General features: G+C 39.7%; 1 protein-coding gene across 2 annotated transcripts in view; it reads left to right on the top strand.

Moving 5' to 3' along the window:
- Positions 1 to 12,236, top strand: part of ST8SIA1 (ST8 alpha-N-acetyl-neuraminide alpha-2,8-sialyltransferase 1) — a 104,351-nt gene that overhangs the window by 56,903 nt on the left and 35,212 nt on the right. Inside the window, exon 4 of one of the 2 annotated variants that reach the window (XM_068190562.1) lies at positions 1,974 to 2,066. The exons of the other annotated variant lie outside the window; for it this stretch is intronic. Within the exon in view, the coding sequence (XP_068046663.1) occupies positions 1,974 to 2,066 (93 nt within the window). The remainder of the gene's footprint in view (positions 1 to 1,973; positions 2,067 to 12,236) is intronic. 2 annotated transcript variants of the gene reach the window in all.

Raw genomic sequence — 12,236 nt, 5'->3', positions numbered from 1 at the left:
TACTTCTCAGTACCAGATATAACAGTAAGAGAATGAAAAATAAAGTTTCTTACTATGAGTCTTGTGCTTCAGTGTGTTCCTCACCTGCAGAACACTCAGCACTCTGCTAACCAATCCAAGAAAATAATGGGGAAGGTCAAGTAACAGATTTCCTGCAGTTTCCTGTGGATACTCAGGCCATTGCTTAATGTTTCCTGAACTGTAAGGTGGGAATCAGACTTACTGATGATGTGTTTAAATAATGCATCTGTGACTGGCTTATGAAAGAATTGTTATTTTCTAGATGCTGAGGTGATAAAAACTAGGGTGAGGTCTTAGTCCTTCATAGTGCTTTCAAATCAACTTGAACCAAAAATGGTTTTTTAAAAGCATGCCCTATGAGCTTGTGTTTACTCAAATCAGAGAGCATTAAATTGTGATCTGCCAGAGATATTATGCCACCTCTCTTACCCTAGGGCAAATCAGCTATAAATCTTCCTTCACAAATATTTGTTTGACATGTATTTTAGGGATTTTTTCTTGTTAAGATTTTATAATTTATGTCTGAGAATTAAAATTTCCCTATGCTTCTGGCCTTTCCCGTTCCCCTTCCTATCAATTATTGCAGTTTCTGAAATCTCTTATTTTGATTATTTTTTTTCTGTCTTCTTTTGAATTTCTCTAGCTTCTCTGAATTTGTGGCAGAGTGAACTAGAAGCTGTTTCATGACTGAAATCTCAATACATTGTACACATCTTAACAAACACAGTCATGGAAATGAGAAAATGTTCCTGGAAACTTTGTATTTCTTGGTGAATGTGATTTAATTCATCTATGTTCCTTGTAGTTAGGACATTGCTGTCTTTTTCCTTGGCATTTCTTGATGATGAGAATTTAAGGTTTTGAGAGCTGGTGTTTATATGCAGATAGAGGCTGATATAGCACCACTGTGGTTTTGATTGGTTTTTTGTTGTTGTTGTTTTGTTGTTAGTTGGTTTTGGGTTGGTTGGTTGGGTTTTTTTGACTTAAAAAAACTGCAGAGAGAAAACCCCAAACCCCAACAACATAAACACCTAAAAGCCTTTCTCTGAAAAAAATTCCAAATTCTGCTTATCTTTGAGAATCATGGTTTCGTTTTTGCCTTTTAAGCATTCCAAATACTCTTCATGTCATGTTTTAAAGGAGAAATTTGAAATTAATAGTGTTTGGAAACCAGCTTTTAGTGCAATTTTTATGTATTGAGTAGATTTCTCCTGACTAATTTTTGGGGCAGTGCACATGCTTGGATACTGTTTGAATGTATCTGCATCTTTATCTCCTGCACCTTCCTGCTTCTCCTAGGTCTTTACAAAGGAGCTTTTAGGACTGTTCACTGTGTGGATGTTTCCCTCTACTTCTGGTTTACTGAGTCTTGATTTCTGCTTCTCAAAGTAAATTTGCTCAATTGCTTTGGCTTTATTCCATCATCACCCTGCCCACCAGAACAAGATTGTGAGCAGAACCGAGACACATGTATCTAAAAAACCACCTGATTTTTTCTCTCTGTGTTTCCTCAGTAAATTCTATAAGATGATGGTACCTCACAGTGTAATATTAAAAATGCCAGTTATAATGCCTGTAATACCACAGAGTGGTATTATCCCTCTGAAGCCTGATACTGGTAAACAAGACAAAACAGAGTGAAAACCAGAACTTTTAAAGAGTTTGGGTTTTAAAAAAAAGTTCTTCTGTAGGTAGTAACAGCCTCTTCCACAGCCTTTCAGCCTGTCAGAAATGTCAAGTGCCTGTCTTTGGTTTTCCTTAGCAGTTACAGTGATCTCATCTCTGCAAGAGGTTTTGTTTCTCTATTTCCCCACAATCTGGTACAAAAATGCTTATAGCTGTGGTACAGTAGGGAGCAATTGTAGCCTGGTCCAGTAATACATAATTTTTACATTTTCTGAAGCCTATCAGTCCTGAATGTCATCTAAAATCTTGACTGTCTTTGTGTGCAGGTGCAACCTTCCTCCTCTCTCCAGTGAATACAGCAAGGACGTTGGATCCAAAACCCAACTGGTGACTGCAAATCCCAGTATAATTCAGAAAAGGTAGAGAGCAGATTTTTCCTTTTCTGGTTGGGGGTACACAAAAAGAAAAATGCTTCATCTGTGTTACAGAAATTAATGCATCAGAGTTGTGTTCCTAATAATCTGATCCTGGAGGGAGATCTGGAAAAGGTGCAATAGGCAGTGGTTTGGTGTTAGGTGAAATAATTAAAGGCTAAACCTCTGATCCTTTCAGTGTAAGCAGGAGAGCTAAGGGAGGTACATGTTGATGAGTGCCTCAGACTGCTCTGCTGGTCAGGCCAGCTGGCTGCTGCATCCCACAGATAATGAAGATGCTGATTTGGGTTTCTCTTTGTTTCAGCACAGAAAACCTCTGAGTCCTCACTGCCTTTGCATTATTTGTTTGATACTGAGTTACAGAGTATAAAAGGGGTTAGGATGGAACTGCTTGGCAGGGTGTTTGCATTCTTAGGAAACTGGGACAGATTTGTGTTGTTTATTAGAGTTGGTGGAAATTTTCCAAATGTCAGTTGCTGATGAGAGTGGGGAAAAAAATGTCAGTGCTATCTCTCTGATTTTGTCTTCCTGAATTTTGTTGTGTTCTTTGTTTATCCTCTGGAATGAGGTAGGTTGTTCTCAGGTAGAACAAGATATGGTAGTAACTGGCCATGTTCATTGGAAAACACAAGAGAAAAAATATGAACCCAGGGGATGAGCAGGAAATTTTTAGTCATGAAGAAATGTATAATATGAGTACTGGCAGGTGAAGAATTGTGAAAAGAAGCAAAGCATGGAAATTAAATGCATGGTAGAAAGCCAGGTGCTTTAAAAAGAAAGGCACTGGCTTGGAAATGGATGTTTGATGGTATTTAAATGTAATATTTTTCCTCTCTTTCAGGCATTGAAGGGTTCTGTAGTTTAGTGTGTGGAAGAGATTATAGTCTTTGACAGAGTAGAACAGAGAGGACAAGCAAGAGGGAAATGGAGTAATAATAATAACTGTGAACTTCAAGAGTTGATTGCAGGCAGAGAGTGCTTGAGTAGGGGAAGGCACAGAAATGCTTGTGGGATGAGATCAAAGCAAACCAAGCAGAACTGGCAGGGGATGGCACCAGGTGCCAGGCAAAACCAGGGAGTTACTCTGGGCAGTGGATCTGAAGACAGAGAATCTGAAAATGCTGTGGTACATAGATGGCTACTTGATTTATGAAGTGGAATGAAATGGCCAGAACATCCCATCAAGGAAAGATCAGTTTGGCTATGGCATTTGGGATGAAATGAAGAGAAGCAGCGTGAAACACAACCTTTCAGAGGGTTTTAGAGTTTTCAAAGGATTATTTAACACAGGCATGTTAGTTTTGCACCTTCCCCTCCATTCATGGTCTGGAGTAGAAAGCTGACTGTAGTTACTATTTTTGAACAGAAAAGGGAAAGAGTTTTAGTGATGCTTGGAGGAGACTGTGGAGTCTCCAGCAAGAGGAGATGGTTGAAGAAGCAGATGGAGAGAGCAAAGTGCTACTTGTGAGGGGTGGATATCTCAAGGAGGAGTGGAGGGGGGTGGGAAATGGGAAAAAAGAGAGAACGGAAACAAGATTGTGATTTATGTCAGTTTTCAAAGTGAGTGGACAGTTACTGTGATGCAAGACCTTGGATGAGAGAGTATTGTGGAATGTATGTGCATGTGTATTGATTAGGGGGATATACACAACCAGTAACTGAGAATGACACAGGGAACAAATTCATAGCACTGAAAATTGGCAGAAGCCTCCTTTGAGGCTTTGCTTCCTCTGCCTGGTCAGGAAGAAACATTTTAATTTTTAATTTTTTTTTTAAATAATTGACTGATGTTTCCTGTGTGCTGCCTAAAGTAATTATTTTATCTCCTATGTGTTAAGTTAGAATGGGGAAATAAAGGTTATATCTTGAAAGTTAAAATAGAAAAAAAAAATCACTCCTATGGAAAGAAGCTTTTTAGCAATTAAGGTTACTTATTCATCCAGACTTTGAAATTTGAAGACATTAATATTTGTGACTGTATCTGTTTCTAAGCTGTGAGTTTTCTAGCATCACATAATGGGATTATTCATTGGTATTCTTCCCCTCTCCTCTTGTCCTTACTTGAAGCATGTTGATATTGATGAGGCTTGACACCTCAATTATCTCTCAAGTGTCTTGTGGCAGGTTTAGTGACTTGGTCCTGCAACACCATTCATGGTTTCTAAAAGATTTACCCTTTCCAGATAATTTATGGTGATATTGAGAAGGGCAAAGTTTTCATACCAGGGACGTGAAAGCAATTTTCTGTATGGTTCTAAAACCAGAATTAGTGCCTTTGAAAAATAAAATTGTTGGCAGTAGTTATTGCAGACATACCTCCATTTCCCTATCTATTTAGCACCTTAGGGTGGAAGAGTCACAGTTTTAATCTAGGAGTCCCTTGACTTTAAAAATATCTTCTAAACATTGCTTTTTGCAAAACTTAGAGATCAAGTTCCTTCTCTGTTTTCAGCAGGGAATGAGACTGTGCAGGTAGTGTAGGCACAGGGTTAGTGGTGACTGGGAGTGGGGCTGTGGCCCAGCCTCATCCCTAACTGGCCCCAGCTGTGCAGGACAGGTGAGCAGCATTGAAGGGAAGGAGCCATGGAGTGCCCAGGTGCCCTGACCAACCCCAGAGGGAACAGAGAGCACACAGGTGCAGTGCATCAGCATCAGGGGTATAGAAGGCTGGGCTGAAGGACAAGAAAGGCAGGTGCTGCAGCCTTCTTCAGTGTCAGTCATGGCTCCACTGTTCTGATAGGTAGTACAGTTTTCACTTGTGAAATATTTTGCTCTGTTCTCATTTGGGTTTGAATGTCCTACCCTTTGAATGTCCTGCTCATTTGGCTTTCTATATAATAAAATATAGATAATAGCTGTAATAAAATAACTTCAATTAGTGTCATACAGGAGAACTGACAACAAAAGTACTGTGGTAGAAATTTTCCAGTGTAAGAGGATATGTTTTGACTGTCCCAGTTTCTTTTTTTGTCTAAAACTTTTCACAGATGTCTCTCTTCAGTTAATATTGGAACTCACAGTCCTTCACTCCTGTGTGAAACTCCTTTTTCCACTTTGCATTCAAAACATAACTTTTCTGTCAAGGTTGCACTTGGGATTGAAATGTTGCATAAAGCTGCTCCTGGGGCCAAGGTGACCTCTCCCATCCTCTAATTCTGAGTATTGCTGTGGGACTGCAGTCCTACATCTTTGATGTTTCCAGTTCATTCCCCTACCATCCTGCTCAGCTTGGCTTCATCTGCAGGGAACTGCTTTGTAGGCAGAAGATTATTTTATATTTGTCTGGGTTTTATTTTCTTTCCAAGTCTAGCTGCTCTAAGTCCCTCCTAGGAAAGAGGCAGTGGAGTAGCAGTACCTCTGGTGTGTCTACAGCCATTCTGAAGACTCTGGGAAAAACCAGCAAGGTTATGTCACTTACAGAGGTTGTTTCCATATTCTGAACCCTCGTCTACATCTGTGGAGAGGGACGAGTCAGTGAACATAAAAATGCTTAAGAGACAGTGCTGATTTGTGACCAATGGTATAAGATTTTTAACTAGGAAATACAAAGAATTTGTGGATGTGGATTATCATCTGTTTCTAAAGTCACTGGATCTGGGCTGTTTAGGAGAAGCCAATTTTATGAATTTCTTATCTTCAGCAACTCTTGCAAATGTCATTCAATAATAATTTGTCTAAGCTTCTAATTAAATCTGTAAACAGATGCTGTCTGCAGCAGTGCTCCTTTCTAATGCCATGTCTGATCTGTCTAACCTATGCACACTTACATCATCCAACACATGGATGTAATACTCCAAATAGATGTTTCCAAGCATTCAGGGAGTTTCATACCAGCTGATATTTTTTGGGGAGTGAATCAGGGACTTATAAAAAGAAGGTGAGCTGGACGGGACCAAACGCAGATCCGAACCAATGTGGTTAATCATACCTTCTCCGTTTATTGTTTATACGATAGCAGTTTATATACACTTCCAGATAGTTTACAATCGTGAGCACACTCTCACTGGCAAGCAAATATTGTTTGTCTTTGTCTTAAGGTGGCTGAAGTTTCACACCGCAGACCTATACTAATTCACACCTAGATAGCTCAGTACATTGTGTTATACCTTAACATAATTTCTGACTGCGCCACACACTTATTTCTGACTGCGCCACGGGCTTCAAGGCCTCACCGAGGCCCACATCCGAGGCCTAGGCTGGGGTAGCTCCACCTTCACTCTAAACATACAGATCGTGTCCTCTTTCTCTCAGAAATTCTGCTACAGGGGAGTATTTTATCCATGAGCTGTGTGTCCATGGCCTGTGTGGAAGTATGAACTTCACCACTGAATGGGAACATTTTCCTTTCAGTAAATTAATTCACCTTTTTGATCTCTGTGATATTTGACAAGTGTTTGCTGCATCCAGTGTCTTGCACTAAACCATGATGAAGGAATGAAACGAAAGACTAACAAATGCAATGATTCTGCCTCTCAGCTTGGAAATGCCATTTAAATATCACTGCTGTTTATTAGGTTCCCATGGATTTTGAGTGGGCTTAAATTTGCTTTCCAGTGTCCCCTATATTTTAAAGGCAGCTAATATTCCTGGATTCAGTCCTGAAGACATCTCTGAATCCAACTGACTTAGACTACTAGGAATAAAAAGATGGAATTGAAGCAATGATTTAACTTGATAAAGCTTCCTTCATCTTTGATCAAACAAATGTACAGTATTATGCCTGTTGCTTACACTCATGAAAATGTTTCATGAGATTCCTCTGCAGTGTGTCTCCATGTAAAAACGACATAGTCTGTTCCTAGGTAGTTACATTGTTGTTTGGTAATTGCAAAAGATCAGAAAAAGAAAGGTAGGAACCACCCATAAAATATATTCTTGAAGGAAAACCCTTGGTGCTTATCTTTTCCTTTCTGTACAAGTCAAGTGATGGGAAGATCTTTCCCTGTAAAGTCAATTAGTCAACAGATTTTAAACACTTCATATAGAGGTTTCTTTTTCATTCCTGGTATCTAAATATATTTCAGATTATTTAATTGATAAGAAGTCCAAAGTGATAAGAATAATTATTTTAATTCACATTTTATGTTCTTCTACAAGAGTCTCTGAACGTCTGTGCCAACAGCAAGGGGATGATATTTCTGGGCAGTACTTCTTAGGAGGCAAGACTGTGATAAACTCTTTTGTATATGGGGGTTGCTTGAAGCCCCATTTGTTGGTAATCAATTCTTTCCCCTCCTCTAATGCAAAGTTTCTTTAAAAACATTTACATTTATAAATGTTGCCTTACTTTCTCTTTTTGTGGAACATCTGTTTTTGTCCTTGTTTGAACAGAAAAGAAAGCAAAATGGTGGGGGTGGAGGGGACTTGCCGAGTGCTACCGCCAGGCCAAAGGCAGAGCCAGGAAAGAAAAATTCCAGAATTCCTGGTTTGCTTTTGTGTTTTCTTAGCTAATGAACAGAAATAACTGGAGTTGGAAAAAAGTCCTGCTGAGATTGGAAGGTTTGTTGTTATTATAGCCATGCTTTGACCCCATTTAAATCAGGGGCTTTTACTCTCTTAACCACAAGATAGAGCAGTAAGCAGGAAGAAGGAGATCCAGGAACCCTCAGCCCTAAGGCAAGGACTGGTGGGTTTGGAGGTGTCTCACAATTGGCTCCAAAGAGAAAGGTCAGGTGCTGTTGCAGTGGGGTGAAATTTTGGGTTAGGGAAATGGGAACTTGGAGGAAAAGGTATTTAATCTGGGAGAAGGAAAGATTGAGGAGAACAGTGAGCATTTTCTGAGGGTACCCTTAGGGATGATACCTCATCAGTGAAAGCAAGTGCTAGATGTTAGGAAGAACTTCCCAGACAACCTACAGAAGTCTCCATCTTACAGTCATATAAAGGGCAATTTGATGTGGAGATGAAATGGGAAATTATGAGATCTCATGACATCATGGTTTGATGCTTTTTCTTGAAAATAAATGTTTTATTAGTAGTTGTCGCAAAGTAGAGATAGAAGATACCATGATTAAAATAATCCATTTGGATTTGTGATTGAAATATCCTCAAATTGCAATTCTACTGTGTGTTTATTGTAGGATTGGAGAGGAATAGGATGCATTACTTTACATATGCATTTGTAAGTTTCTTGTCTGGGATTTTGATGATAATAGTCGTTATCTCCATTGTGAATGACATTTTAATTGAAAAATCTTTGCCTTACCAAAATCACCAGTGCTTGCTCATCTGTGGGGATATTCATTAACACGTTGTCTCACACATTTTCATTTTCTTGGCAATCTATGGCAGGAAGACTGTTCCTTTTCATTCCTCACCCCTTTCCCACCTCCTGGTGTTTTCTTCAGACCACTGTGTCCAAGAGTCTGCCAGCACTACCAAACAGAGAGACAACCAGCTGTCTGATTTTGCATTATTAGGTCTGTGAAATGGGAAAGCTATATATGTCCCTGAGCAAATAATTATTTTAATTAACATGAGGTTTTTTTCATCCTTCTATTCCTGCAGTAGGACTTGATATGAGAGCTTCTAAATCCAAATACCAATATGTAGAATAGGTAATCAAGTACCTTATATTCAAGTATGTGACTAGTATCTACAAAGTCATTGGAATACTTTAGTGTCTTGTATGGATAACCCAGGTTTTTTCAGAGTAACTTCTCCAAAGGTTTTTAAGTGCCTAATCCATGTTTAGGTAACCAGTCTTTCTTTACAGTCTTTAATGTTAACTTAGATGGTTTTAGCAGTATTGCATCTCTTGGATATTTTCAGATACTGATTGAAAAGCAAATATATATTTTTTTCTTCTAAATGGAGATACAAGGCATTCTGCAATCTGAATGACTGCAAATAATGAGAACACAGAAAATGGCTACTTCTCTGTAATCTGCCAGATTGTGACATTCCCACTTTTTCTTTTGTTCCTGTCTCTAAATAACTTCCACAGTTTTGCAGCATCTGCAGCCCTGTGATCCCATAAACTTCCAAGAAAACCTGCATATTCAGGAGATGGGCTTAGGAGTGTAGAAGCTATCCTTATGGATAGCAGACCAAAAGCTTTAGGTTAAGGCACATATGTCAGAGTCAGATGGATTAATTAGGGTCTGTTTTCTCATTAAACAGCTGGGGACTGCTGAGAATGAGATGAGCACCTGAGAAGGCTGAATTAATTTTAAGTAGCACTTGGAATAGATGCTGAAGGAAAGGATGAATGGAAAGAGAAATACTCATGTGGAGTCCTTTAGGGGAATAGACTCTCCAGTGTAAATCACTGTAGTGCTTCATAAACTTCAGGGATTTTTAGGTAAACCAGAAGGTAGATGGATCTTGAGAAAGGTTTTTTCAGGAGTTTATAAATAAATAGAGCAATATCAAAACCACAAAGGAAGAATTTTTGGGACTTTTTTCCACATGTTCTTAAGAGACGGCAAAAAATCCCAAAACAATGCCTTAGGAGAGGCTTAAATTAGATACTAGGAAATATTTTTTTCACTGAAAGGGTTTTAAAACACTGGAACAGATAGCAATGAGGAGTCACCATCCCTGAAAGTGTTAAAAAAAATATGTGGATATGGCACTTGAGGACATGGTTTAATAGTGATAATGGTGGTGGTTGATGGCTGGATTTGATTATCCAAGAGGACTTTTCAGACCTTAATGATTCTGTGATTCTGTCAGGGTGTGGTGTAGGGGAAGTCAGGGCAGAAGAAATCAGTTATTCTGACTTAGTTTAGTCTGCAGAAAGAGGGTGGAAATGGTTAAACATTGAAGAAATATCTCCATGCTCAGAAGGCCCTTCCTAGGAGGTAACAAAGAAGTTAAATGGCACCATCATTGAGAGAGAAGTATTGTCAGGGATGAAAACCTATTTTCAAAGCCAAGGTGTGCAAGATATGACAGCCAAATTTCCAAGTCTGTCTCAGAAGGTTGTGAGTTGCTGATCCTGATTGATTTATGTTCCATGAGAATCCTTGTAAACAGCTTAGTTCTGACCATTCTAGAATGTGTTCTTCAACTTTGAGACAGGCAAGTGGGAGAAGTAAGTGTTGAGCAGCTCTACCCACAGGCTTATTACTGCTCATTAAGAGGTCTCTGGAGGAAATGTTCTGGTTTTATTGTCTAGATGTCTGGTTCACTTTATGCAGGCTGACAGAATGAACAATTAGGTGGCTGTGTAAATGCAAAATGGGTAGAATATGTGTATGGGAGCCAACATTTCAACATGACATAACAGGGAGAAAAGGACAAACAGGTTTTGGAGGTTTTTTACCCAAAATCTTTGCTTTTCTCTTCTGAGTTAGTTGAATTTCTGAAGGTGGTCTCTGAGCAGCCAAGACGGTGAGTTGTGATTGCAGGGTGTTGCTCTGATGGTTTCCCTGGGGCTCAGGGAAAGCTGTGCTGTAGAGAGATTCAAATAAACCTGCAGTGTGTGGCCTAAAGGGACATCAGTTCATCTGCATCTTCCTCTAGAGAGCTTAACAGCAGGAATTCCTCTGCAAGAGGGCAGGAGGACCTCAAAAGGTGGGTTGGTGGTGTCAGGGGAGCCAGCTTAGTGAAGAAAGAAGTCCTGCTATCTGTGGTGCTCCTGGTGTGTCTCAGTTCTCCCAAATGTCAATGGAGAAAACACACAGCAGAGATGTCTGCACTTTAGCATGGGATGTGAGAGGCTGTTGTGATTATTTGTAAACAAGGAAGACTCTTATTTTAATTTCTGGTTCTGTTTTCTGACTAAGAATAACCACAAAGACTTCTCATGAATTCCACACAGGACATTTCAAGAGATGGCGTGTTGATCTGAGCTTTTCTTCCTGTCAATTTTGTCATCCCTGTGAGACTGAAAGTTTTCAGTGCATTTACTTGCGTTAATTAAAGCCTGAATATCTGGGGAATAATCATAAAATAAGCTCAGGTTTCCATGAGTTTAAATTTGAAAAATTAGAATACAAAGCCAGATCAGAGTGTGTGGACAGCTTGCAATGTTGAACTGTGTTATTAACAGCTAATAAAAGATGGAGCTGTAAAGTGGGACTAGAAAAGGTCTCCAGTAGAGTAATTTTAACACTCTCCCTTGGTGTGTGGACACAGAGTTGTAAGATTTGGCATTGCTGATTTTGGCAGCTGTCTGTGCATTTGGATCACTTGTGCACTTCTCACTGAGGCAGGACGGGTGCTAAAATCAGACCCTTACGGTTCTAACCCTTTAAGTCAAATTGCACACTAAAGTGAAGGGTCTGTTTCACATGAGTTTTGAAACAATACACAAGAGATTTCTCAAGTGTCTTAAAATAAGAAATTTTAGCTACTTTATGAGATTTTTGTACCGGAAATCTTACTATTGTTTTTAACATCATTAACTTCACTTACTATTGCTTTTACCTTGTGCCAGCCTGTCCTGGCTTGTAAAATAAGCATGTATTCTATTTTTGCCATCTGTTGGGAGTTAGGCAGTTTTTCTTATCTCTTTCAAGAACAATGACACTGCCAGGAAGATAAACTCCTGTTAATGGGCTATTGAATTACTCACTGTGGCTGGTAAGACTAGTTACATCATCGCATTGTGAGATGCTCCACCCAGAGGGAGGAGCCAAGGATCCCTGCCCCATAAAACAAGCATTTCTGAGACAACAGACAGCCTTCTTCACCGGATTTCCCAGAGGAATCAGGAACCAGGCCCAGCTGCTCCTCCGCCGCATCTTCAGAAAGGACCTACACCCTTCTGCAGATTGCCGCTCCAGGAGGAGCAGCCACCATCTGGCTGGACTACTATCAACACCCTGACTTCTCAGGGTGTCAGGTTTTTCTCACTCTGCCAGTGGTTGTTTTTTGCTTGTGCTAAATTGCATTGTTATTTAGGTTTTTTTCCTTCCTAGTAAAAAACAGTTATTCCCATTCTCATATCTTTGCCTGAGAGCCCTTTTAATTCTGAAATTGTGATAATTCGGAAGGAGGGGGTTTACCTTTTCCATTTCACAGGAGGCTTTTGCCTTCCTTCACAGACTCCTGTCTTTTCAAACCAAGACAGATTTTGGCGCCCAACGTGGGGCTCGAGGGCATTGAGAAAAAAAGGGATTAACAGTTCTTAGGTAATTTAATTTTTAAGTACCACCATGTGGTCTAGTTTTCCCCGGTTTGGGTGGCATGTGGTCGCAAGTGTAT

Source organism: Anomalospiza imberbis, chromosome 5 (assembly GCF_031753505.1).
Source record: "Anomalospiza imberbis isolate Cuckoo-Finch-1a 21T00152 chromosome 5, ASM3175350v1, whole genome shotgun sequence".
Lineage (NCBI taxonomy): Eukaryota > Metazoa > Chordata > Aves > Passeriformes > Viduidae > Anomalospiza > Anomalospiza imberbis.
The sequence above is the reverse complement of the archived record's forward strand: the minus strand, read 5'-3'. Positions and strand labels throughout refer to the sequence as shown.